The following is a 27556-nucleotide window of genomic DNA, read 5'->3' on the forward strand; positions in this document are numbered from 1 at the left end:
AACAATCTGTCAGTGGCTTAGCAGTCTTAGCAAGAGTTTCAGAGACTCCAGCATGTTTATGGTATTCTTCCCTATAATCTAAACCTTCATTCTGAAGCATTATCATCAGGACAAAGAGGATAGTCTACAGATTCAGAAAGTCCCAGTTAAAATCATGGCTGAGCTACTTAGAAGTCATTTGTGTTTATGTAAGTAATGCAATGTTTCTGAATTTATTTCCTCAGGTGCAAAATGTACACAATACCACCTGCTCCATTTGAATTACTGTGCAGGTTAGAACAAAATTAATGACCCCAGCCTAGTTTCAAATACTGAGGACCTAACTGGCCCTTATAATATGGTAGGTGCTACTGCTGCTATTGAGTCTCATTTAATTAATGTGTGAATAATTAGGTTTACGCATCAATTATCACTCCACTGAAGTAAAAAAAATGTAGTTTATAAGTCACATCCTGTATGACTGTAAAATATTCTCGCTAAATTGAATATTTAAAAAAAGAAAAGGAAGGAAAGATAGAGGGAGGTTAGAGAGGTAGAAGGAAAAGAGAAAGGAAGAATGGAAAAAAGGAAAAAAGACACAAACTAAGATTAGCAATCCATTTTAATGAATGGAACTGGCCAAGAGTTATACTGACAACCCTGAAGCCTAATATAACCCACTGATTAAACTGTCATTGAACTTACCAATTACGTGTGGTCAACTTGAAGCAAGATGAACTTTCTCCTATGCTGAGGTGTCCTCATAAAGCTGTGGAATAAAACTTGCATTTTCTATTTAAAGCCATTCCTTCATTGCTAAACAGTTGGTCTGAGAGGAAGGCAGCAAGCAGGGTTAGAGAAAAAAGAGGAGGATAAAGATGAAGAGAAAAACAACATGCGATTATGGATCAAATCTCTTCACCCGATCCTTTCAGATTCTCCTCATGTTCTAACCTGTAGCTGCTGAGAGCTGTCGTTGAGATTGTCCTCCCGTCGTCGAGCCTCCTCTAGCATTTGTGCACTCTTCTTTTTTTCCACCTGTTCCTTATGCTTCAGATTTGCTACCTTCTTATTCTGGTCTTTCACTTGCCTAATGATAGAAGGAGAAAAATGAAGCTTTGCATATGTATGCATAGAAATGAATATATTTATTTAGAGACTTACACCAGTGACAATAAGGAATCATTGAAAATCAACAAATAAATATATGCTGCAAATTTTCTCAACAATTCCAAATTCTTTTCCATCAATGGTAGCACATTTGTTCACAAAAATAAGTTTTACCCTAAAGAATATGTATTTCAGCATGTACTCTATAAAGAACAATGAAATCATAAAACAAAAGAAAGGCATGGGATAATTTGAAATGACTAATAAGAAACTGAATTGGAGATTTTGGAAATATGGAAGCAGTCTCCTGACATCAATGTGCTGAAATATTAGAATGGCTGATAGAAAAAGAAAGTTTTGTAAAACAACTTTAATTTTACCATTATTAAATATTTCAAACATTCAATACACTATATATAATGTAGATGTATATAAAAAAACAACATAAAAATCTAGAAACCTAGCTTAAGAAATGGAACATTGTATTTACTTCTGAAGCTCCCTATTGTGTCTCTCTCTACTATTGGTCTATCCTCCATTAATAAGAACAACCTATATCTCAAAATTTATGTTTAAACCCCTCTTGCTTTTATTATTGTTTTGCTATATATGTGTGTGTAAATATATATATATATATAAACTTCATTTATAGTTCATATGTTTTTGAGCTTTGTAAAGTTTACTGATGATTATTCCTTTTTTAGTACAGAATGATATTCGACATTATTTCTTTTCAATATGTTTCGAGACTTAGACCATTCAAAGAGTAATGTATCTTTTAATCCTCTCCACTTTCACTGAAGTAAGAAATAATATATGGCAATTGGGTTGTTTCCATTTTCTTGCTATTTTAAGTAACACTGCTAGGTACACTCTGATATACCTGTGAAAGAACATCTCCAATGTGTAGGCCTAGGGACTAAAGTGCTAGGACATACAGCAGGTACACCTTATTTTATTTTCCAAGAAGCTATATTAATTTATATTCTTGCTAGCAGTGCATAACAGTACCCATTATACCTCTTGCCATCCACTAATGCATGGTACTGACTTTCTAAATGTTTCCAATCTCGCAGAAAAAAAAAATAGTACCTTATTATAGTTTTAAAATGCATGTTTCTAACCACCTAGGCTGAATATCTTATCTTACAATATTTGGTCATTCCTGTTTCCACTTCTGTGAAATAGCTATTCATGTCTTTTGTCCATTTTCAGAATTAAGATATCTTTTTCTTAATGATTTATAGGTATTCTTTACATATTAAAGATAATGTTTTATGTTATATGCTATGTATTTTATTCTAGTCTATGATTTCTTTACATCTTTTCATTTATAGAATTAAAAAAAAATTTTCAAGATGGAGTCTCACTCAGTCGTCAAGGCTAGTGTGCAGTGGCACAATCTCAGCTCACTGCAGCTTTGACCTCCCAGGCTCAAGATTTCTCCCACCTCAGCCTCTTAAGCAGCTGAAATTACAGGCAGGTGCCAACACAAATAGCTAAAAATAGCTAATTTTTAGTAATTTTAGTAGAGATGAGGTTTTACTATGTTGCCTATGCTGGTGTTGAACTCCTGGACTCAAGCAATCCACTGGCCTCTGCCTCCCAGTATTGGGATTACAGGCATGTGCCACTGCGTTCAGTCTAAAATTTTTAATTGTTTCAAATGTATCAGTCTTCTCCTTTATAATGTACAATTCTGTGACATTTCTACAAAATCTTGTCCATCCCACGTTTATAAAGATATTCCCCTAAAACTACATTAAACTTTGTCTTTTACATTGTAGTCATTAATCCATCTGAAACTGATGTTGTGTATGTTATGAGTTAAGAATATACTTCCATTTTGGGGGATCTGGTATAAGACAAGAATAAAATTTCATTTTTTACATGTATTTATAATGAATTTTCCCAGGAATACTTACATGCATTGCCACTTCTGGCATGTGTACAAAGTTTCTATATACATATGTACCTGTTTTGTGGCTATGTTTGTATATTTCTATGCCAGATCTATATACCACCTTAATTACTATACCTTTACAAGAAGTAACTAGTAAGGTAAGGCTTCCTACCTTTTTCTTCTTCAAAACTGTCTTAGCTATTCTTGGCCCTTTACACTTCGCACAGAAATTTCAGAACTAGCCCGTCAAGTTCCACCAAACCAACCAACCAACTACAGTAACAAAAAACCCAACAGCAGCCTCTGGGATTTTGATTCCAATTACACTGAAGCAATATAAGTTTGGGAAAAACTTATGCTTTGGATCTTTCAATTCATTAACATACTATAGACGATCCTCAACTTACCATTGGGCTATATCCCAATAAACCCACCCTAAGTTGAAAATATCCTAAGTCCAAAATACATTTAATACACCAAATCTGAAAGTATCAGTTGTTTACCCTCCTAGTTGTGTGGCTAACTGGAGTCTGTGGCTCACTGCCACCGTCCAGCATCACAAGACAGTATCATACTACATATAGCTAGTATAGGAAAATATCAAAACTCAAAGTATGGTTTTGCTAATGTGTACCACTTTTGCACCATCGTTAAGTTGAAAACTTGTAAGTCAGTCTGTATTATCTATTTGTTTAGGTCTCCTTAAAAGGCTTCTAACAAAGCGTTATATTTTCCTCCATAAAAGATGTGTATGTATTTTATTCCTAAGCACATTACATGTTTTGCCATCATTTAAAATTCCAGACACCACATCATTACACCCTTACACATGCTTCTTTATGCATCTCCAAAAAAGGAGCATTTTTAACAATGTAAATTGTAACAAAATTAATAATTCCTCAATATAAATATATAGTCCATATTGAAATTTCCACATTCGTCTCAAAGTTTATTTTTACAGCTACTTTATTTGAATCAAAATACAAAAAATGCCCACATATTTTGCTTATTTGTTAGATCTTTCAAATCCCTATTCATCTAGAGAAAAGTCTCTTACTTCCTCCAAAGTACCCTTTTTGAATGCCAGTGATTTTTTTATTATAGGAAATCAATTGTTACATACAATGACTCACACTCTAGATTGTATGTTTGCTTCTTCATGGTGAAATTCAACTTCTCTATATCTCTTGCTTTTTGTTTGTTTTGATACTGAATATTAGCTTTTAAAGACTTGAATATATTCCATTTCCATTTTTAGATAAAAATAAATAAATAATGGTGTTGTATAACTGACACTGCCTCAGATCTGAGAGCATATAATGTCTGATTTTCCTCACTTTTTTTGCTGTTGTTGTTGAGACAGGGTTTCGCTCTGTTGCCCAGGCTGAAGTGCGGTAGTGCAATGTCGTCTCACTGCAACCTCCACCTCCCAGGTTAAAGCCATGCTGATGCCTCAGCCTCCCAAGTACCTGGGATTACAGCCATGCAACACCAAGCCTGGCTAAGTTTTGTATTTTTAGTAGAGAAGGGGTTTTGCTATGTGGGCCAGGCTGGTCTCAAACTCCTAGCCTCAAGTGATCTGCCAGCCTCAGCCTCCCAAAGAGCTGGGATTACAGGCGTGAGCCACCATGCCTCGTCCTTGGTTTTCTCACTCTTAACAAAGCTAAGATTAACCAGTGCTTTAAGGCAGTGACAGAGTGGTCTCTTGTGTGTGTAGAATTCACCTTTTATCAACCTTTCACCTAGTGACTCCATGCACTAATGAACTTTTCCTGAATAACTTATTTTAATAACTTTTTAAAATTACATTTTCTAGGGGCTTTTTGCTGGCATACAAACAGGAACATGATTCCTGTATATGAGTATTATATCTGGAAAACCTGTTAAATGCTCTTGCTAATTCTAATTATTTTCCTACAGATTCTTTTCAGTTTTCTATGTATATAATTATATAATACATCACTGAACTAAACCAATAAAGCCCTTATGACTGATCCCAAAGGAATGGAGATCCATGAAACGACTGAGAGAATTAAAGATAATCATTCTAAAGAAGCTTAATGAGATTCCAGAGAACCCAGAAACAAAAATCAGGAAACTCAACACAAAACAGGACAACAATACATGAACAAAACAAATAGTTCAATAAAGGAATAGAAACTCTAAAGAACCAAACAGAAATCCTGCAACTGAAGAACACACTGATAACTGACAAAAAAAAAATTAATAGCTTCAATAGGAAACTAGGCTATGCAGAAGAAAGCATGACTGAACTCAAACACATTATTTAAAATTATCCAGTTAGAGAAACAAAAAAGAAAAATGAATTAAAAAATGACAAAAGCATACAGAGACGATGATGCAGCATCAAATGAATGAACATGTGCATTATCAAGGTCCCAAAAGAGAAAAGAAGAAATATCTAGCTTACTTAAATGAATGTTGCCTGAGAATTTCTCTCTTGAAAGAAATATAGACATCTAGATTCATGAAGCTCAAAAGCTCAAGTTAAAGATTACACTGAAACACATTATAAGTGAATGTTGAAAAATCAAAGGCAAAGAGGAAATTTTGAAAGCGGCAGAAGAAAAGCAACCTATATAATACAAGGAAACCCCCAATAAACACACATACCACCATTACCACCACCAATAAAGCAATCAGTGGATTTCTCAGCAGAAACCTTGTAGAATAGGAGGGAACGAGATGATTCAGTCAAAGTGCTAAAAGATAAAAAATTGTCAGCCAAGGATATTATACATAAGAAAGTTGTCCTTCAGAAATAAAGAAGAGATAAAGACATTTTTAGACAAACAAAAGCTAAGGGAGTTCATTGCACTAGACCTGCCTTATAAGAAATGTTAAAGAGAGTTCTCCGAGTTGAAACTAAAGGACACTAAATGAAAACAAGGCCAGGTGCGGTGGCTCACACCTCTAATCCCAGCACTTTGGGAGGCCAAGACGGGCGGATCATGAGGTTAGGAGTTCGAGACCAGCCTGACCAATATGGTGAAACTCCGTCTCTATTTAAAAAATAAAAATAAAAACAAACAAACAATCAATCACACGAAAACGCATTAAAGTATAAAACTCACTGGTAAAAATAAATATACAGTCAAATTGAGAATACTGTAATGCTGGTACAAAAATCAATTTTAACCAGTATAAAAGTTAAAAGACAAAAATATAAAAAGAACTATAGCTACAATTGTTAATAAGTATACAAATATAAAAAGATGTAAAGGGTGACATCAGTAGCATAAACTGTGAAGGAAGGAGAAGTAAAATTGTAGAATTTTTGTAGGTAGTTAAAGTTTAGTTATTATAACCTTAAAACAGCCTGTTGTGTTTTATGTAACCTTCATGGTAACCACAAAGAAAACTAACCTCCAGTAATATATAAAAGACAGAAAGGAATTAAGCATACCACTACCAAAAAAAAAAAAAAAAAATCATCAAATCACAGAGGAAGGCAGCAAGAGAGAAAGGAACAAAGGATCTAAAAAACAGCCAGAGAACAACAAAATGGCCTTACCTGTCAATAATTACTTTAAATGAATTAAATTCTCCAGTTAAAAGATACAGAGTGTTTAAGATTTTTTTTAATAATAACTTTAAATGAATTAAATTATCCAGTTAAAAGATATAGAGTGTTTAAGATTTTTTTTTTTTCAGTATCCAACAATATGACGCCTAAAAGAGACTCACTTTTTGTCATAAGGATACACACAGGCTGAAAATAAAAGGATTAAAAAAAGAGATTCCACGGAAATGGTAACCAAAAAAGAATAAAAGCGGCCTTACTTACGTCAGGTACAATAGACTTTCAGTCACCATCAGTCACAACAGACAAAGAAGGTTATTATACAACAATAAATGGGTCAATTCATCCAGAGAATATTACAGTTGTAAATGTATTAATACATATGCATCCAACCTTAGAGCACCTAAATATATAAAACAAATACAGAATTGAAAGGAGAAACAGACAGCAATACAATAATATCAGAGGACTTTACTACTCTACTTTTAATAATAGATATGTCACTCAGTCTACCAAAAAGAAAACATTAGACCTGAATGAGAGTATAGAGTAAATAACAGACTATATGGAACATTCATCCAACAGCAGCAGAAAACATAGCCTTCTCAAGTACACACAGAGCATTCCCCAGAATATATCATATGTTAGGCCACAAAGTGTTAAACCTGACTATGCTAAAATCATATCAAGTATGTTTTCCAACTACAATGGTATAAAATTAGAAATCAACAATAGGAGAGAAATTATAAAATTCACAAATATATGGAAAGTAAACAAGATACTCTTAACAAAACTATTGGGTCAAAGAAGAAATCAAAAGGAAAGTCAAAAAGTCAGGTCGGGCGCAGTAGCTCATGCCTATAATCCCAGCACTTTGGGAGACCGAGGTAGGCAGACCACTTGAGGTCAGGAGTTCGAGATCAGCCTGACCAACATGGTGAAAACCCATCTCTACTAAATATGCAAAAATTAGCCAAGTGTGGTGGCACATGCCTGTAGTCCCAGCTACTCCAGAGGCTGAGGCAGGAGAATTGCTTGAACCCAGGAGGCAGAGGTTGTAGTGAGCCAAGATCGTGCCATTGCACTCTAGCCTGGGTGACAGAGCGAGACTTCAACTTAAAAAAAAAAAAGAGAGAAAGAGAGAGTCAAAAAGTATCTTCAGGCAAATAAAATGGAAACACAACATTCCCAAACCTATAAAATAGAGCAAGCAGTTCAAAGAGACAAGTTTATGGCAATAAAGTTGAAGGAATAAAAAGATCTCAAATAAACAACTTAACTTTATACCTCAAGGCAATAGAAAAAAAAAAAAAAAAAAAAAAAAACTAAGCCCAACGTTAGCTAAAGTAAGGAAATGATAAAGAGAAGAAATAAATGAAAAAGACTAGAAAGACATTTTTTTAAAAATCAACATAATAGTTGTTTGTCAAAAGATAATCAAAATTGACAAGCTTCCAGCTAGAATAACTGAGAAAGAGAATTCAAATAAATAAAATCAGACATGAAAGAGAAGACATTACAACTGATAAACAGGAATACAAAGAGAATATTATGAAAAATAATACATTAACGACTTGGATAACTTACAAGAAATGGATATGTTTCTAGAAACATATATCCTAACAAGACTGAATGATTTAAAAAAAAATGAAGACTTTTTTTTTTAAAAGAGATTAGTTCTTGCTCTGTTGTCCAGGCTGGAGCACAGTGGCACCATCATAGTTCATCAAAATTATGGGGTCAAGGGATCCTCTCGCCTCAGCCTCCCAAGTTGCTACAACTACAGGCATACACCACTGCAACTAGTTATTTTCTTATTTTTTTGTAGAGACATGGTCTTGCTGTGTTGCCCAGTCTGGTCTCCAACTCCTGGCCTCAAGTGATCCTCCCGCCTCAGACTCCCAAAGTGCTGAGATTACAGGTGTAACCCAGTGTACCTGGACAAGTGAAGAAATATTAATAGCTCAACAGACCAATAACAAGTTAGAAGACTACAGCAGTAGTTAAAACCTCCCAACAAAGAAAAACTGAGGACCAGATGGCTTCACAGGTGAATTCCAGCAAACGTTTAAGGACAAACTAGTATCAGCTCTTCTCGAATTCAACCAAAGAATTAAAGAGGCAAAAACACTTCCAAACTTATTTTAAAAGGCCAGTATTGATCTTATACCAAGACCAGATAAGGATACTATAAGAAAAGAAAATTACAGTCCAATATTCCTAATGAAACTAGATGCAAAAGTTTTAACAAAATACTAGGAAACTGAATTCAACAGCACATTAAAAGGATCATTCACTATAATCAAGTGGAATTTGCAAGAATAGTTCAAAATATACAAATTAATAAATGTCATATACCACACTAACAGCATGAAAGATAAAAACCACACAAACATCTGAAAAAGTATTTGACAAAATTAAATATCCTTTCATAAATTAGGTAAAGAAGGAACGTACCTCAATACAATAAAGGCCATATATGATTAGCCCACAGCTGATATACATAATGGTGAAAAGTTCAAAGCTCTTCCCCTAAGATCAGGAACAAGAAAAGGGAGCCCTACTCTCGCCACCTCTCTTCAACAGAATATTGGAAGTCCTAGTCTATTAGGCAAGAAAAAGAACTAAATGGCACACAAATTGGAAAATAAAAAGATAAATTATCTCTATTTGCAGATGACACGACCTCATACATAGAAAACCCTAAAGCCTACACAAAAAATTATTAAACTATAATAAATTCAGTAAAGTTGCAGAATATAAAATATATAAAAATTAGTTGTTTTTATACACTAACAATGAACTAGCTAAAAAAGAAATTTTAAAAAATATTATTTACAATAGCATCAAGAAGTTCATAGGAATAAACTTAATCTTAAGTGGCTGAAAGATTTGTACACTAAAAACTAGAAGACAAAGGAATTGAAAAAGATACATACAAATGGAAAGAAAATTTATGTTCATGAATTGAAACAATTAAAGTTGTTAAAATGTCCATAGCACTCAAAAGCAATCTACAGATTCAATGCAGTCTCTATCAAAATAAAAATGGCACTGTTTCACAAAAATAGAAATAATAATTCTAAATTTTGTATGGAACCATAATAGACCCTGAATAAGAAGAACAAAGCTGTAGTCATCACACTTCCTGATTTCAAACTATATTACAAATCTATAGTAATCAAAACAAACACTATGGCATTAGCATAAAAACAGACATCTATACCAATGGAATGGAATAGAAAGCCCAGAAATAAATCCATGCATTTACAGTTAATTGATCTTTGATAGAGATACCAAGAACATACATTGGGTAAAGTATGCTCTCTTCAATAAACGGTGTTGGGGAAACTGGCTATCTACATTCAGGAGAATGAAATTGGACTTTTATCCCTAACCATATACAGAAACTGACTCAAAACTGATTAGACTTAAACATAAGACCACAAACTATAAAACTAGTAGAAGAAAACATAGGAGAAAGAAAGCTTCCTGATGTTTACAATGATTGTTTGAACATCACCCCAAAAGCACTGGCAACAAAAGCAAGAATAGACAAATGAGACTGCATCAAACTAAAACGCTTCTGCACAGCAATGCAGACAATCAACAAAGTAAAGAAACAACCTACAGAATGGGAAAATATGCCTGAAAATCTATCTGATAAGGAGTTAATATTCAAAACATCTACATAACTCAACAGCAAGAAAACAAACAAACTTATTTTAAAATGGGCAAAGAATCTGAATAAACATTTCTCAAAAGAAGACTTTCAATGGCCAAAGGGCCACCAAGTATATGGAAAAATGCTCAACAGACCAAAGGATAGCTAAATATGAAAATATGCTCAACATCACAGGAAGATGCAAATCAAAAACCACAATGAGTTATCACCTCATACCAGTTAGAACGGATACTATGAAAAAGACAAAAGATAACAAGTATTGGCAAGGATGTGGAGAAAAGAGAATCCTGGTACACTGTTGGTAGGAATGTAAATTGGTACAGTCATTACAGAAAACAGCAAGTTTCCTCTATCAACATTAAAAACAGAACTACCATATGACTCAGCAATGCCACTTCTGATACATAAAAACAACTGAAATCAGGATCTCAAAAAAGGTATCTGCACTCTCATGATCACTGCGATATTAGTCACGATAGTCAAAATGTGAAAACAAGTAAGTGTGCATCAGATGAATGGATAAAGAAAATATGGCATATATAATCAAATGGAATATTTATCAGCCATAAAACAAACAAACAAAAAAGGCCAGGCATAGTGGCTCATGCCTGTAATCCCAGCACTTTGGGAGGCCAAAGCGGGTGGATTACTTGAGGCCAGCCTGGCCAACATGTCGAAATTCCATCTCACTAAAAATTAAAAAATTAGCTAGACTTGGTGGTGTACGCCTGAATCCCAGCTACTCAAGGGCTGAGGCAAAAAAATTGCTTGAGCCCAGAAGGTGGAGGTTGCAGTGAGCTCAGACTGCTTTGCTGCACTCCAGCCGGGGTGACAGAGTGAGACTCTGCTTCGAAACAACAACAAAAGGGAAATACTGCCACTGTGACGTGAATGAACCCAAAAACGTCAAACTCACAGAACTCATAGAGTAGAATGGTGGTTTCTAGGGGATTGGGCAAGGGGGAGATCATGAAAGATGTTTGTTAAAGGACACAAACCTTCAGTTATATGAATAAGTTCTAAAGATTGAATGTATAGTGTGGTGACTATAATTAATAATACCGTATGGTACACTTGAAATTTGCTAACAGCAGATCTTAAGGGTTCTAACCACACACAAAATAACTAGTATGTGAGGTGATGGATATGTTAATTAGCTTGATTGTGGTAATCCTTCACAAAGTATACATAATGTATCAGATCATGTTGTACACCTTACTTAAATGCACACTATTTTATCAATTTATACAATAAAGCTGGGAAAAATTATTCAAGATAAAATCGTGAATTAATGACATAGATGGTAAGATCAAAATTCATTCTCCATTGAAAAGGTATACAAAGAAGTTACATTTCAGATCTTCACTTTTGGCCATCTTCAATATCTACAGAAGAATTCAGCCACAGACAATATAATAAAATCTGTTATCACCAGAGGAAGTAAAAAGAGAAATAATGTTTATATTCATTCTCCTTACTCTATAATTTTTTATTTCTCATTTTAACAATCTGATATTAATCATATTAACTAATGGATAAAGCAGACTGGCTCTTGGCATTAGAAAAGAAAAAGAAATGGAGCAAAATTCTGTTTTTATGAATCAAATTGCTTTTTCTCAAAATTAAGTTCCTCATAACATTCACTTACTAGATGCAAAAATTTTGCTCTGAGAGAGAGAAAAAAAATTAAATGGTGTAGAAATTCCTTTCATCTTGCATTTCTGAATTATTCCAGATGGTGCTGGCAACCATTAATGCCTGTAGCAGTAGCCTGGTTATTTGGGGCATTATGACACATGGAATAAAGAACTGAATTAAAACTACTAGATTATGTTTTGATTAGAAGGCAGATATTTAATCCAATCATAGCCAATTTCATTCCTCAGTACTTCTTACCACAATTATATCAGAGTAATTTTTAAAATCCTACTTTACCTACAAATCATAAAACTAGGTTATGGTGTTTTCAGCTGTGTTTCACAAAAAAGAATTCAAGAAATTCATTGCCCTCATCCTACCCAACCACACCCCGTGTGTGTGTGTGTGTGTGTGTGTGTGTGTGTGTGTGTGTGTTTGTTTTTTAAGAGACACAGCCTCACTTTGTGTCCTGGCTGTAGTATAGTAGCATGATCATAGCTCACTACAACCTTGAACACCTAGGCTCAAGTGATCCTTCTGCCTCAGCCTTCCAAGTAACTGGGATCATAGGCACACACCATCAGGCCCAGTTAATTTTTTAATTTTTGTAGAGACAGCACCTTGCTATGTTGCCCAGGCTGGTCTTAAACTCCTGGCCCCAAGTGATCCGCCAGCCTCGGCCTCCCAAAGAGCTGGGATTACATGTATGAGCCACCATACCTGGCCTTTTCTCTTTTTTTAAATTCAATTTTTTTCCTTTTCTTTTTTTTTTTTTTTTTTGGCATCAGTATTTTTATTTATTTATTTATATTTTTTTAAAGAAAAAAAGAAAGAGAAAGAGAAAGGGGGAGAGAGAACAGGAGACTTGCTCTATTGCCCAGGCTGGAATGCAATCTAGAAATAGGTATTAAAAACCTCCTTTATGCCGATAATTGTGCTTAACAGCGGAGACAGGATGGAATAAGGGAAGAAAATAACAAACAAACAGCCAACCAATATTTCATTTAAGTCTGTGAAATGCTATGCAAATGCTGAAGAGTGATTTACTTAGAATTATGTGGTCACTTTCAAAGTAGGTGTAATGTGTTACTGAGAAAAATGTATGTTCTGTGGACCTGGGGTGAAGAATTCTATAAATATTCACTGAGTTTACTTGTTCCAGGTCTGAGTTCAAATCATAGATGTCCCTGTTAATTTTCTATCTCGTTGGTCCGTCGAATATTAACAATGTGGTGTCAAAGTCTCCCACTTTTATTGTGCGGGAGTCCAAGTCTCTTTATAAGTCATTAAGAACTTGTCTTATGTATCTGGGTGCTCCTATATTGGGTGCTTATATATTTAAGATCACTGACTCCTGTTGTTGCATTAATCCTTTTACCATTATGTAATATCCTTCTTTCTTTTAGACTTCGTTACTATTAAAGTCTATTTTGTCAAAGACGAAAGTTACAAGTCCTGTTTTTTTTTTTGTTTTTTTTTTGTTGTTGTTTTTCATTTGATTGGTGAGTCTTCCTCCAACTCTTTGAGTCTTTGTGTGTCCTTGCTTATGAGATGGATCTGGATACAGCGTACCGATGGGTTTTGACTTTTTATTCAATTTGCCTGTCTGTGTCTTTGATTGGGACATTTAATCCATTTAAATTTAGGATTAATATTGATGTTTGTGAGTTTAATATTGTCATTTAATGCTAGCTGGCTATTTTGTCCATTAGTTGATATAGATTCTTCATTATGGAGATACTCTTAACCTTTTGGTAAGTTTTTGGGATGACTGATACTGGTTGTTCCTTTCTGTGTGTAGTGCTTCTTTCAGAAGCTCTTGTAAAGCAGGCCTGGTGGTGATGAAATCTCTGAGTGCTTGCTTGTTCGCAAAAAATTTTATTTTTCCTTCATTTATGAAGCTTAGTTTGGCAGGATGTGAGATTCTGGGTTGAAATTTCTTTTCTTTGAGGATATTGAATATTGACCCCCACTCTCTTCTGGTTTGTAGGGTTTCTGCTGAGAGATCTGCTGTGAGTCTGATAGGCTTCCCTTTACGGGTAACCTGACCTTTCTCTCTAGCAGCCCTTAGAATTTTCTCCTTTATTTCAACTCTGGTGAATCTAACGATTATGTGTCTTGGGGTTGCTCTACTTGAGGAATATCTTCGTGGTGTTCTCTGTATTACCTGGAGTTGAGTATTGTCCTGCCTTACTAGGTTAGGAAAGTTTTCCTGAATAATATCCTGAAGAATATTTTCCAGCTTGGATTCATTCTCTTCATGACATTCAGGTACACATATCAAACGTAAACTAGGTCTTTTCACATAGTCCCATATTTCTTGGAGACTTTGCTCATTCCTTTTTACTCTTTCTTCTCTCATCTTGTCTTCTCGTTTCATTTCATTAAGTTGGTCTTCCACCTCTGATATCCTTTCTTCTGCTTGATCAATTCGACTGTTAAAACCTATGTGTACTTCACGGAGTTCTCATATTGTATTCTTCAGTTTCATTAATTCACTTATATTCCTCTCTAAATTGTCTATTCTCGTTAGGATTTCATCAAACCTTTTTTCGAGGTTCTTAGTTTCTTTACATTGGGCTAGAATATGTTCTTTTAACTCACAGAAGTTTCTTATTATCCACCTTCTGAAGCCTAATTCTGTTAATGGAACGCACTCGTTCTCCATCAGGCCTTGTTCCCTTGTTGATGAGGAACTGTGATCCCCTATAGAGGGAGAGGCATTCTGATTTTGGGTATTCTCAGCCTTTTTACACTGGTTTCTTCCCATCATTGTAAATTTATCCACCTGTCGTCTTTGTAATTACTGACTTTCAAATTAGGTCTCTGAGTGAACGTCAAACTTGTTGATTCCCAGCGCCAGAATCTGAGCAACCCACTGTGCCGGCTAAAACAGTGGCATTAAGGTTCACGGTGCTTTTCTGCCCGGGAATTCCCGGTCTGGCTTCCTTCTTGAGTCCCTTTTTCAATCAGCTGAATGGGCGACTCTGCCTTCCCGGAGCTCCAAACATCGGCCAAAAGGGGACCCAGTCCCATTTACTCTGCATTGAGAACGCCGGCGAAACCGCTGCACCAGCCACAAGAGTCGCGCTGGCGACCCATGGGGCTCCTCCGCTGGGAATCTCCTGGTCCATGAGCAACAAAAATTCATCTGAAAGTGTGGTGTCCTCTTGTTCTCTGCATTCACTGGGAGCTACAATCCTGAGCTGCTAGTAATCGGCCATCTTGGATGCCCCCCCTTTTTTTTTTAAAGACAAGGTCTCACTTACTCATCTAGGCTACACTGCAGTGGCGCAATCATAGCTCACTTCCCAGGCTCAAGTGATCTTCCCATGTCAGCCTCCCAAGTAGCTGGGACTACAGACACGCCACCAGACCCAGTTAATTTTGTTATTGTTTATTTTTCATTGTTCAGGCTGGTGTCAAACTCCTGGGCTCAAGGAATCTTCCAGCTTCAGCCTCCCAAAGCGTTGGGATTACAGGCATAAGCCACAGTGCCCAGCCTATTTTCTTTTTTATCTTTTTTTAATAGTCTAAATTTCTACTTTAGACATAAAATATTTTAAAATTTTCTTTAAAAGTTGCTTTTAAAAAGAGATATGGCTGTATCTCAAAATAGGTTCTTTGCCTATATCAGACTAGACAGAAAGTAGTACAGTATGGCACATTTTGCTTTGGTCTTTGATTCTTTTTTTGGTCTTTGATTTTCGTAATCCATTTTCTATTCATATTTTAAGTCTCTTATCTTTAGTTTTACCACTATTATTTCTACATCTTTATTCTATAGGCTAATTGATGACTAAATATCAAGATTAAAAGGTTTTACCTATGATAGGCAACCAAGAAAAGTACAGAAAATTTTGAGAGAATTAAATCAATCTCCTTCCTACCCCCACCTTTCTTATGTGTGTGCGTCAGTGTGTCTGTATACATGTGTGTATATGCACAGGTGTTTATGAATGCATGTATAGTTCTGAATTCATGAATTAACTAGAAAAGATAAAGACACACAATGATTTTCTTGCCTCCCTCTTATCCTTTCCAACATTGTTTCTCTGGGAAGAAATGTAAGAGGGAAAATCATCTAAATATATATTAAAAGAGTAAAAGGAGGATATTTCTGAAATATACATTTAGGAGTAAACATTCTGAGACATACAGTAACTGAAATGAGGAATTTCTTCTTTTTCCTTATAAGTAGACATCTATTTGATTTAAATCTAAATTCTCAAGAAAACCCAGATGTTTGTAAATTCATATTGTAAGGTGCCATAGATTTAATGGTTTAGATTTGTTAAAACTCTCTCAACTGCTGTTTTGCCTGAACTAATTTGAATTTAATTCAAAGTGCACATAGATATTTTATCATTCTTCAAGCAGGAAGAGGAGAAATTAGAGCAATTCATACATAAATTAATGCTTTGAAATTAGATTCACAATTACTAAGCTCTCAACTATTATAATAAGCAATGTAATTATGAATAAAAGATTTAACTCTCTCCACTAGCACACAGATATAAGCAAACAAAAGTGTAAGAAGAGAGAAAAACAAAGATGGGAAAGAAAACAGTAGTCGAATTTTTACTGGTCTCTGCCACCAGAAGTATTACAAAATGTGGTCCACAATCTTGCTATTTAAAGTGCGACCCATGAATTACATCATGTGTATCACCTTAGTGCTTAGTAGAAACACTGAATCTCAGGCTCACATCCGACCTATTAAATCAGAATCTGCACTTTAACAAGGTTCCCAGGGGATATGAATGCACATTAAATGTACAATGTTAAGAAACAACAGTCAACACAGACTATTCCAGGCAGGCTCTGCCCATATTTACTTTGTTATAGCCACCCTTAGACACTGTCTCTTAAAAGTTCAAACTCAAATTTAGGTAAATCTATTAGATCATTACTATTAATGGATGCTCCTAACGCCAATACCACTTTAACTGAATATATCTTATATATCTTATAACATGTTAACTTGTTCTCCATATTAGGGGAGATAAACCTGTCTTACTATACTTTATGAACATGCCTTTCTAGAAGTTAAGGTCCTCCTCTGATATATTTTCAAAAGCTACAATTCCTAGCACAGTTCCTTGTGGTTTATACGTGCTCATTAAACATTTGTTGAACAAATGCATAAAAAGGAAACTAATCATACGCTACTGACAAATCCATCCAAAACAAAACTCTGAAGGAAAATAGTTTATTTGAAGTTCTAAAACAATGGCAGCAGTAAAAAATAAGTATCTCCCTTATATCTTAAACACCTAGCAAAATTAATTGGGAAAGGAAATATTGTTATCTGTCTTTAACTTACTCCTTCCTATTAAGAAACTAACAACATTTGTCAGAGACTACACTTCTACTGGCTGTTTTGCTTTACCAAAGAGAGAGATACATATGGTTAGTGTTATACATTATTATGCCATAAAATCTCCCACACAAATTTAAGAAAAAACAGGATGATTATATTGCCAAATTTTTAAAAATAGTATCAATCGAATTTCACTCAGATATCTGTGTTTTCACTCGAGAAGAGAAGTTTAAGCTAGGGCTTAAATATACAATAATTAAGAATAAAATGACATTGCTAAAGCATTGTATATAATAAACATCTATAGTATTTATAAAACGTTACATATAGACAATATGGGCCAGAGGTGGTGGCTCACACCTTTAATCCCAGCACTGTGGGAGGCCAAGATGGGTGGATCAATTGAAGTCAGGAATTTGAGACCAGCCTGGGCAACATGGCAAAAATCCCATATCTATTAAAAATACAAAAATTAGCCATGCATAGTGGCACCTGTAATCCTACCTACTCGGGAGTCTGAGGCACAAGAATTGCTTGAACCCAGGAAACTGAGGTTGCAGTGAGCCAAGATCATGCCACTGCTCTCCAGCCTGCGCGACGGAGCAAGACTCTCTCTCTCAAAAAAATAAAAAAGAAAAGAAAAAGAAAAAAAAGGAGAATATATATATATTCATAATAGTCATACAGCACATAATGATAATGTTTTGGTCAACAATGAACTGCATATAAGATTCGATCTCATAAGATTATAATACTGTATCATTACCGATGTTTACATGTTTAGGTACACAAATGTCACCATGTTATGCTGCCTATGGTATTCAGTACAGTGACATGCTGTACAGGATTATAGCCTAGGCACAACAGTCTGTACCTTACAGCCTAGCTGTGCAGTAGGCTAGACTATCTAGGTTTCTGTTAGTATACTCTATGATGCTTGTACAATGACACCACATAGTCATGCATTTCTCAGAACCTATCTCCATTTTACAGTGACTAATGACTATATATATTGCACAAGTGCACACACACACACACTTTCTCATTTTACCTTCCCCCAAAGAACTCATAGTTAACATAAAAATTAAACATAATATTTTATACTACCTAAATACCTAATTGTTGCTTTAAAAAACACCTGCCCAAAAAGTAACCACACAACTAAAAATAAAATGATAGTTTCACTTGTTCTTTCTCTAATTAAAATGCTTTTGACTATTTCAAAGGCTTTCTAAATATAGGTTTTATTTTCACAGAACCATATCCCTAACTGTCTAAAGAAAATAAGGCATAATGAAAAGGAGAAAAGATATCAAAACAGAACATAAAACTGTTAATTACTTGGGGTTTTACATAAACACTTTAAACTTCTGCAAAAATATTTTAAATGATCAATTCAACATTTTTGTAATCAGCAAGGAAACTGCATGACAATTAGTCTCATCTTACATTTAATTTCTTTTATTTCTATGCTTATCATCACTACTACACTGATTTCTTTGAAGACAAGGACCCATTTTATACATCTCCATAAATCTGAGATGAGGACTGTCTTATGGCAATTAATCAATGTTTACTGAAGGGTTTTGATTCTTTTTTTAACACTGGTTTTCAAAATTACTTCTATTACCATTAATTCAACAAATATTTAATAAAAGCTTCTACTGACCAGGCACTATCTTTGAAAATATGGCCGTAAACAAAGCAGACAAAAAATCTCAGCCCTCATTGAGTTTACTGTCCACTGGAGAGAAACAGAACATAAGTAAAATACATGGTATGTCAGACACTGATAAGTCCAATGGGAAAAATAAAAGAAGAAAGGAGATTAAGTGTATAGGAATGGGTGGTGGGATTGGAATTTAAATAAAGCGCTCAGGAAAGGCCCCACTGCAAAGGCAACAGCTAAACATGTGAAGGAAGCAAGGGAGCAAGCCTAGTGTTCCACAGAAAGGAAACAGCAAATGCGAATGCACACAAGTCCCAGGTGAAGCAGACGAGAGCAGCAGGCCGCTAATGAGGAAGGCAGGTAATGAGGGCCACTGCCTCCAGCAAGGGTCAGCAAACTTTCCTTGTAAAGGGTCAGAGAGCAAATATTTTACATTTTGTTAATCATATAAAATCTGTCTCATATATTTTTATATTTTTGTTACCCTTTAAAAATGTAAAACCCATTCTTAGCTTGCAGGTTTTACAAAAATAGGTGCCAGGTGAGCTGTAGTTTTTCAATCCCTGCTAAAGAGCTTTGTAGGTAACTGGAAAGTCTTCTACATTTGGAAGCAACTACTTGGCATCACAAAGTGCAAACGAATTGCTCAAAAACACAAAACTAACAGTAACCTAATAAGCATTCAGTTTCTCTCAACAGGTAAAGCCACATATTTGTCTATCATTTAAAGCTAGCATACATTCTCAATTGTCAACTTTTTCAGAAAAGAGCCGGCCCTTGCTCATCTATTCAGCACATATTTACTGAATGCCTGCCAAGAGTTAAATACAGCTAATGAAGAAAACAGTTCAGGCCAGGTACGGTAGCTCACGCCTGTACTCCCAGCAGTTTGGAAGGTAGAGGTGGGAAGATCGCTTGAGCTCAGGAGTTCGAAGCCAGCCTGGATAAAATGGCAAAACTCTGTCTCTACAAAAAATGCAAAAATTAGCCAGGCATGGTGGTGTGTGCCTGTAGTCCCAGCTACTTGGGAGGCTGAGGAGGGAGGATGGTTTGACCTTGGGAGGCAGAGGTTGCAGTGAGCCAAGATGATGCCAGAGTACTCCAGTCTGGGCAACAGAGTGAGACCCTGTCTCAAAAAAGAAAAAAAGAGTTCAGTCTGATTGCTATGGAGATGGGAAGTATAATATAGAAGCAGATAGCAGCTGAAAAACTGCTGCAGTAGTTTGAGCAAGGGATAATGGTTCATAGAAGGAATAGAGTGGAATCACTGAATTACAGATACACTTTTGAGGTGTGATATGGCTTACTAATAGATTTAATGTAGAAAGTAAGAGAAAAATCAGGGATTGCTTGGTGATTTATTGCCTGCACAATGAGTGAAGGGTAGTACCATTTCTTGAGGGTGGAAAACTGGGGAAGAAGAGGTTTTGAAAAGGGTGGGCCAGATCAAGAGATCTGTTCTGAGTAAAACTAAATTTGATATTTAACTAAAGACACTGCGTAGGTAATTAGTATTCTGGAGCACCTTGTATATTATTAATTTGGTAGCTATTGCTGTGTTTTTGATAATGACAGCATCAGACCTGACGAAGTCTGAGGCCAGGTGCAGTGACTGCCTGTAATCCCAGCACTTTGGGAGGCCAAGGCGGGTGGATCGCCTGAGGTCAGGAGTTCAAGACCAGCCCAGCCAACATAGTGAAATCCCATCTCCACTAGAAATATAAAAATTAGCCAGGTATGGTGGCACACACCTGTAATCCCAGCTACAAGGGAGGCTGAGGCCAGAGAATTGCTTGAACCTGGGAGGCGGAGGTTGCAGTGAGCCAAGACAGCACCATAACCCTCCAGCCTGGGCGACAGAGTGAAACTCCATCTCAAAACAAAAAAAAAGAAGAGAAGTCTGAGAATATATATATATATGAACAGGACTGAGAGTGGAGCCCTTTAGAGGTCTAGAGGAATGTGGTAGAATCAAAAGCAACAGAAAAGGAATGACAAGTGAAATAGGGAGAAAATAAGGAGAAACTGGTATAAGAGATAACAGAAGAAAATAGTGTTTCAAGGAAGGAAGTGCATAGAATGATGCTGAAAGGAAAGTAAGATGGGGCCATAGAAGTGATTTTTGTATTTGGTAACATGGATATTAATGATAATTTGACAAGAGCAGATTTGCAGGAGTACTAAAAATAGAAACCTGATTAAACAAACATGAAGAAAGATAAGGCAAGGCAGATAGCAATTACAGTCAATTTTTTAAACAAGAATTGCTGAGAAGTGAAAGAGAGAACAGGGTGGCAACCAGAATAAGACATCGCGTCAAGGGAAGGATTTTTTAAAGATGGTAAGTGGAACTTTGAAGGCAGGTTAGTACACTTGTGAACTAGGAGAAAGCAAAAATTTGAAAATAAAGGAGGCAGAAAGATAATGAGGGAGAAGCATCTTTAGGTTGGGGAACTGGGATAAGATCAAGAGAAAAGGCAGCAGAGCTGAACTCAGGAATAGTAACACTATTCAGGCAAAGGATACAGGTATAGATGCAAGTAGGCTGGTAATTTAATGATGGGGAGACACAGAGGGTAGCATCCAATTATTTTAATTTTCTCCATGTAATATGAAGTGAAGCCAGAAACTGTGAGTGGAGGGGAAGGATTTGCAGATTTGATAAAAGAAGAGAATTATACAGTTACCTCTGAGAATGGGAAATCAAATCTAATAGTCCTCTTTTATTAGGACTGCCTGCAGAATTAGCAGCAATTTGAGATCTGTGGCCATACATTCCATGTGAGACCAGTCCGCAAAGCCGTGTGACTTTTCTTTCCTGGTAATACGCAGCTGCTCAGGGCAGAGGCAGTATAGGAAGACACTTGCTTTAAATCAGAATTGAGGTTTTGCAAGCAAGTGTGATAGAAGAGAAAAGCAAGTAAGTCAAGGGGATTTTGAAGGGAATGATTATACTGCAGACCACGAAATCTGACCCAGGTAAGGAAGGAAGTGTGAGGACATAAGAGATTAAAAACAAACAAAAAAAGGAGTAGGTTGTTGTTTCAAGGTCCTAATTAGATGGAATAATTAGAGTGCAGACAAGAGTAAGTGAACTGGGAAGACAGGAGGTGCTGGTCAGAGCTGCAATGTATCTTTCAGCAACATCATTCCAAGGTGGAGAATTCTGATGTGTAGCAATCTATTCCACATACTTAGAGGCAGTTTTCCTCTACCCAAAACAGCTACACAATGTCCTAAATCAGAGAAATGACACTGTCTAGGAATGGCAGTAGACTAGAGGAAAAGCAAAGCAGAGAACCTATTCTAACATACCACAGCACAATTTATAGAGCTGTTTTTCTAAAACAGTCATTGTCCATTTCCCAAACTGTGTAAAGATAAAAATCTAGTATTGTTGGTATAGTCAAAATCAATTTATAAAGTTTGATAAAACAGACCGAGGATATGACACAATACTATGACTGTACTGTGCCAAGAAATTTGAAGGTGTGGTTGAGAAGCAGAAAACCAAAGAAAACCCCTGCCATAAAATGTGGACTTGGCTTTTTGGATCTATTACAGAATAAATATGTTGTCAACTTTTTTCCCTGTTTAAAAAAAGGAGGGGAGGGAACACTTTTACGTTGCTCACTTCTAGATTTCTCACTGATTAATTCATAATGACAGAGGAAAGCATCAAGCACTTTTACGGAGGAAAGCATCCATTTATGTTAAGCATTATCATAATTTTTATCACCGTATAAAACAGGACATGCAATCTTAGACTTTTGAGTAAAATATTCATAGTAAAAGAAGTAAGTGTAAGTGTATATAACCTCTTCCTCTACCTCTATTATTTTCTCTCTTAATTTTATTATTATTCTCCAACACTCCTAATTCATTTAATTTTCCTCTCCCTTTCATATTTTTTGTTTATAAGCCTCAGGCCTCAAAGGATCAACCGGGGATTCAACCTTCTTGGTAGAAGTCAGATCTAAAGCGGTTGCTAGCCCCATGACTTAGGAAAAGTAATGTACTAATCTGAACAGACAATATGGCCTTTTATTTTCCTGTTATCTTGTTTCACTCTCCCCATCTGAAATATGTTTTTGTAGATATCATTCCATTTACATTCCCCCACAAGGCTATGTCAATGATGAAAGCTGTAAATGCTACAGTTTAATTATACTGCACGAGTAGCATATGATAATGTATATGCAGGAATAGTAATGCCATCCATATTTCTCCACTTGGTGCACAGAGCTCAGTTTAAAAACTGATTTAACTCGGACATTTCACTGTAACATACATAATAAACAGAGGTAACAGCTGGAGGCTAACTGGGAAATCAAGGCATAAATAAAATCATTAATAAAAGAGCTCTATTAAGTAAATAATAGTAACTTTTTTTCTGTGCAAATCAGTATTAGTGATCAGAAAATCTCATAAGTAGTTTTCTCCATAAATGTTGGTTAAAATACACTGAAAATCAATAAATCAATTGGATAAAGGACTATTAATTGCTAAAGTATCCAAGTGAGATGGGAGAGAAGAATAAAGTTGCAAGTTTCTGATTTCATTATTAAAGGATGAATCTAGAGGAAAAGAAGGAAAAAGGGATGAACAAAAGAAGGAGGAAGAGAGAGGCCAAAAAAATGTAACTTATAAATCTGAAAATTTGGGGACAATTTATTTTCATACAAAATATTTACGTTTCATTTCCAAACAGTCTTTAACCAATAAAATTGATTTTATTTAACATGACTAAATTTACAAAGATTCCACATGCACACAATTGAATTATAATAGTTGTTTATATTCCCATACTTTTTGCTTTTTTTGGATTCAAACTACGTAATAAAATCCAAATTCCCTTAATTAGCACTAAAGGTCTTTAACAACCACCTATATGTTTAATATTCCCTCATGCAGTAAGCATGAGGAATAGATTCTTTTGTTTTTTGTTTTTGCCTGTTCAGATGTCTTAGCATCCTTGGCCTTTCCCTTACCCTGTCTTTGCCCAGCATATATGCACTCATTCTGCCAGAAGCAGCATAAATGGCAGTATCTTGGCAAAGCTTTCCAGCATTCCCCTAAACAGAATTAATTCCTTCATCTTCATGAATTAATGGGTCTGTATCTAGATAGCAGTATAATTTAGTATAATTGTAAAAGAAAATATTTTTTAGATCCACTACTGATAAATTGTAATACTGTAAAAAAAAAAAAAAATGCAAATCTTATAACTAGAGTTCCCAAATTCAATTCAATTCAAACGAAAAGACAAAATTAAAAGTACCAATATTAATTGAATATGCTGTTAAATTGCTGCTCACAGTGCACTTATGGTACTTACTACTATGGTCTAAGTTGTTTTGTTTTGAGCCATATGATGATCCAACTGTCTCAGAAATTTTCTTGGTCAAATTACTTTTTTAAAAAGTTTGCTTGTTATAGTATATTATGACATCATTTGAACTCTGCTTGGTTAAAAAGCAACAGTATGGATTATGCCTACCACTGTTCTTTTCTCATTGGCCCATGACAATTACAATGGTAATACCTGAAGACAATGAGATGATATCCATAAATATAAATGAAACTACATAGGGTATTTCATTTTAAGATATTCAGCCAGGTGATCCAGAAAATGTAAATAAACCTTTTTTTATTTTGATTGAAATGAAAATACAGAATCATAAAATTTACATACATGGTAACTGGTGAATCTCAGAGTATGTTCAAGATCTCCCAAGGGAAGTGAGGATCCCTAACAGGAATACAATGGTAGAGAGGTTAAAAGTAAAAGTTTTAAAGGTTAAAGAGTTCTAGGTTAAATACTGACTCACTATTCATTATCTATATGATCTTTAGTCTCTCTAAGTTTCAGAGTTTTATCTTTTTAATTTATTACATGGGAACAATGCCTAGCTCTTATAGAGTTGTGAGAAGTAAATGAAATAATACATGAAAAATGCTTAGCATAAGATTTGGCACACTGCAAGAGGTTACTAACATATCCTTTCTCTCCCCACCCCAAACATATGTATGTGTGTATACATATAAGATGTGTATATACACAGATGTGTGTATATACACACACATGCATATTTATGTTTTATATGTTAATATATAAATTTAAATATCTAAATTTGCCCATACATTTAAGATCTAAATAATCATGGAATATGCTTCTTCTTCATTCTTTGAGGGGAGGCAGGGAAGTGGGGAGTGGAGGAAAGGAGGATATTATTCAATGTTATATATCTAACTCTAGCCTATGCTAAATACTATAATAACTCTTATAAGTGCTTATTATATACCAAGCACCTTAATGTTTATCATTGCGTATTTATCATCTCGTTCAAAATGTTCTTATAAGATTTTATTAACTCCACATTAAAAATGAAAAGAGCAAACCTTCAATAAAATTTAATCATTACCCAAAATCATTTTTAAACATCCCAGAACTAGTACTCAAACTCAGGTCTGTCTGAGTGTAGCTATAATACTTTAAACCTCTCTACTATAGTAATTATGAGCAAACATTGTTTACCTGGAAAATCTCTGACACCAAACACTAAATGAAGATGGCATACATAGTACATATATCAGAAGGAAGAAACCCACTGCTCTACAGAGTTGTTACCTTACCAGGATTCTATTACCATGGTTAACTACATACATTCCTCTGTCCTTAAGAAATGTCATCTTTTAGTGTCTTTTTTCTTTCCAAAAGTATAGCATAGCCAACGATGTAAGTCCCCTGGCATTCTCATATGGATTCATTTTATTTTTTTAAAACTCAACTTTTTTTTTTGGAGATAAAGTCTCACTCTGTCATGCAGGCTGGCATGCAGTGGCCAGTGGTACAATCTTGGCTCACTGCAACCTCTGCCTCCTGGGTTCAAACGTTCAAGTGATTCTTTGCCTCAGCCTCCTGAGTAGCTGGGATTACAGGCATGCATCATCATGCCCAGCTAATTTTTTTTTTTTTTTTTTTTTGAGATAGCGTCTTGCTGTGTCGCCGAGGGTAGAGTGCAGTGGCAACAATCTCGGCTCATTGCAACCACTACCTGCTGGGTTCAAGCGATTCTCCTGCCTCAGCCTCCTGAGTAGCTAGGACCACAGGTGCCCACCACCACACCCAAGTCGTTTCTGTATTTTTAGTAAAGATTGGGTTTCACCATATTGGCCCTGCTGGTCTCAAACTCCTGAGCTTGAGTGATCCGCCCACCTCAACCTCCCAAAGTGCTGGGATTACAGGCATCAGAGACCGCACCTGGCCTTAAAACTCAACTCCTCTGAAAGCGAGCTTCGAATCTAAAACAGTATTTCTATGCACTTTTCCTTTTAAAAACTACCCCTTTCTTTCCACTTGAAATGATGAGTAATAACAGGATGAGTCTTTAGTTCTTCCATAGAATTTATCTCTTCACTCGTATTAGATGGTCAATGTGAAAGTGCGCCGTAAGCTACTAGGTACTAAATAAATGTAAGACACTATGGTTTTTTTTTTCTCCTCTTTATGTGAACAGTCAAAATGGAAGCCAAAGGATTTAGGCAGAAAGAGTCAGGAAATAATTTTATATTTAGAAAAAAACTACCTATAAGTTAGAAAACTAGACTAAATGCTAGGTTACAGGTAAAGAAGGTAAAGAAAACTAACCTTACCAAAGGGCAGAATCAGGATTACTAGACAACTAAAAAATATGCTTTAGGTATTGCCCAGGAGAATATAGCCTCTGGGATGTAAGAGGATCTACATTTATCCAAGCTTTGACAGCCTGCTGAGTTTTTTACATATTCACTACTCATTAAATAGACAAACATTTCATTAAATACTACTATTATATATCAAACACTGAGGATATAATTTTGAGAGATCCAGGTAGGAAGGAGTCCCCAGAGAAACTCCAGCCAGTAGCACACTGGAAGGAGTGCACACTGGGGTGAAGCAACAGAAATTTGCACCTTGTGCAGCAGGGAGGAGCTTAGCCCCTCCTTTTCATGGGTGTAACCTGGGATTCAATCTGCAAGACGGGAAGCACTCTAGCAAGGACTCTGGCCTGCAGAGAGTCCCTGTTTCCCACTTTTCCTTTTCACCCAATAAAACCCTGCCCTACTCACCCTTCCAATCATCTGCAAGCCTAAGTTTTTGTGGCCATGTGACAAGGTCCCCTGTCTTCAGCTGAACTAAGGAAAAGTCCTGCAACAATTTCATGAATAAAAATGATTCTTGTTCTCAAATACCTCCCAGGCATCTAAGGAAACACAGTATATAAGTGCTATTAAAGTGGACAGGAAAGAGACCTAACCTAGTCTGGAGGTGGGGGTAGTGGTAAAGATCAGGAGAGGATTCCTGGAAAAACAATACCTGAACTTTCCTAAGGCATTATTAGTCCAAGTCACTAGGCAGGTGATCCAGAACTAGGCATAAAGAACACTATGAACAAAAACCTAAGGAAAAGGAGAATATGTTATGTTGGGGAAAACCTCATGGTTCAGAATGACTATAGCTTAATTAAAGTTGGAGGAGAGAGAAAAAGGAAGCTAAAAGTAAGCAAAACCAAATAATTCTATGTTAAGCAAGGAATCTGTAGCTTATCAAAGTATTTAAGAAATGATATAATCAGATTTCCCAAAATTTGGAACAAGCTGAAGGGAAACATAATGAGAGTGGACAGGAGGAAGCATTAGATAGCTTTTGCAGTAATGCAGAA

The 27556-nt window shown here is 35.7% G+C and overlaps 1 protein-coding gene across 11 annotated transcripts in view; it reads right to left on the bottom strand.

The window, feature by feature from the left end:
* The window catches only part of ERC1 (ELKS/RAB6-interacting/CAST family member 1), a 556187-nt gene that overhangs the window by 299631 nt on the left and 229000 nt on the right, over positions 1-27556 (bottom strand). For all 11 annotated transcript variants that reach the window (XR_010343042.1, XM_064377601.1, XM_064377596.1 and 8 more), the window contains one exon: positions 934-1069. Coding sequence is in view for 10 of the 11 variants with exons in the window: in XM_064377601.1 (XP_064233671.1) it covers positions 934-1069 (136 nt within the window). In the remaining variant the exon portion in view is untranslated. The remainder of the gene's footprint in view (positions 1-933; positions 1070-27556) is intronic.

Source organism: Aotus nancymaae, unplaced genomic scaffold, assembly GCF_030222135.1.
Source record: "Aotus nancymaae isolate 86718 unplaced genomic scaffold, 86718_ANA_hifiasm-v0.15.2.pri h1tg000016l, whole genome shotgun sequence".
NCBI lineage: Eukaryota > Metazoa > Chordata > Mammalia > Primates > Aotidae > Aotus > Aotus nancymaae.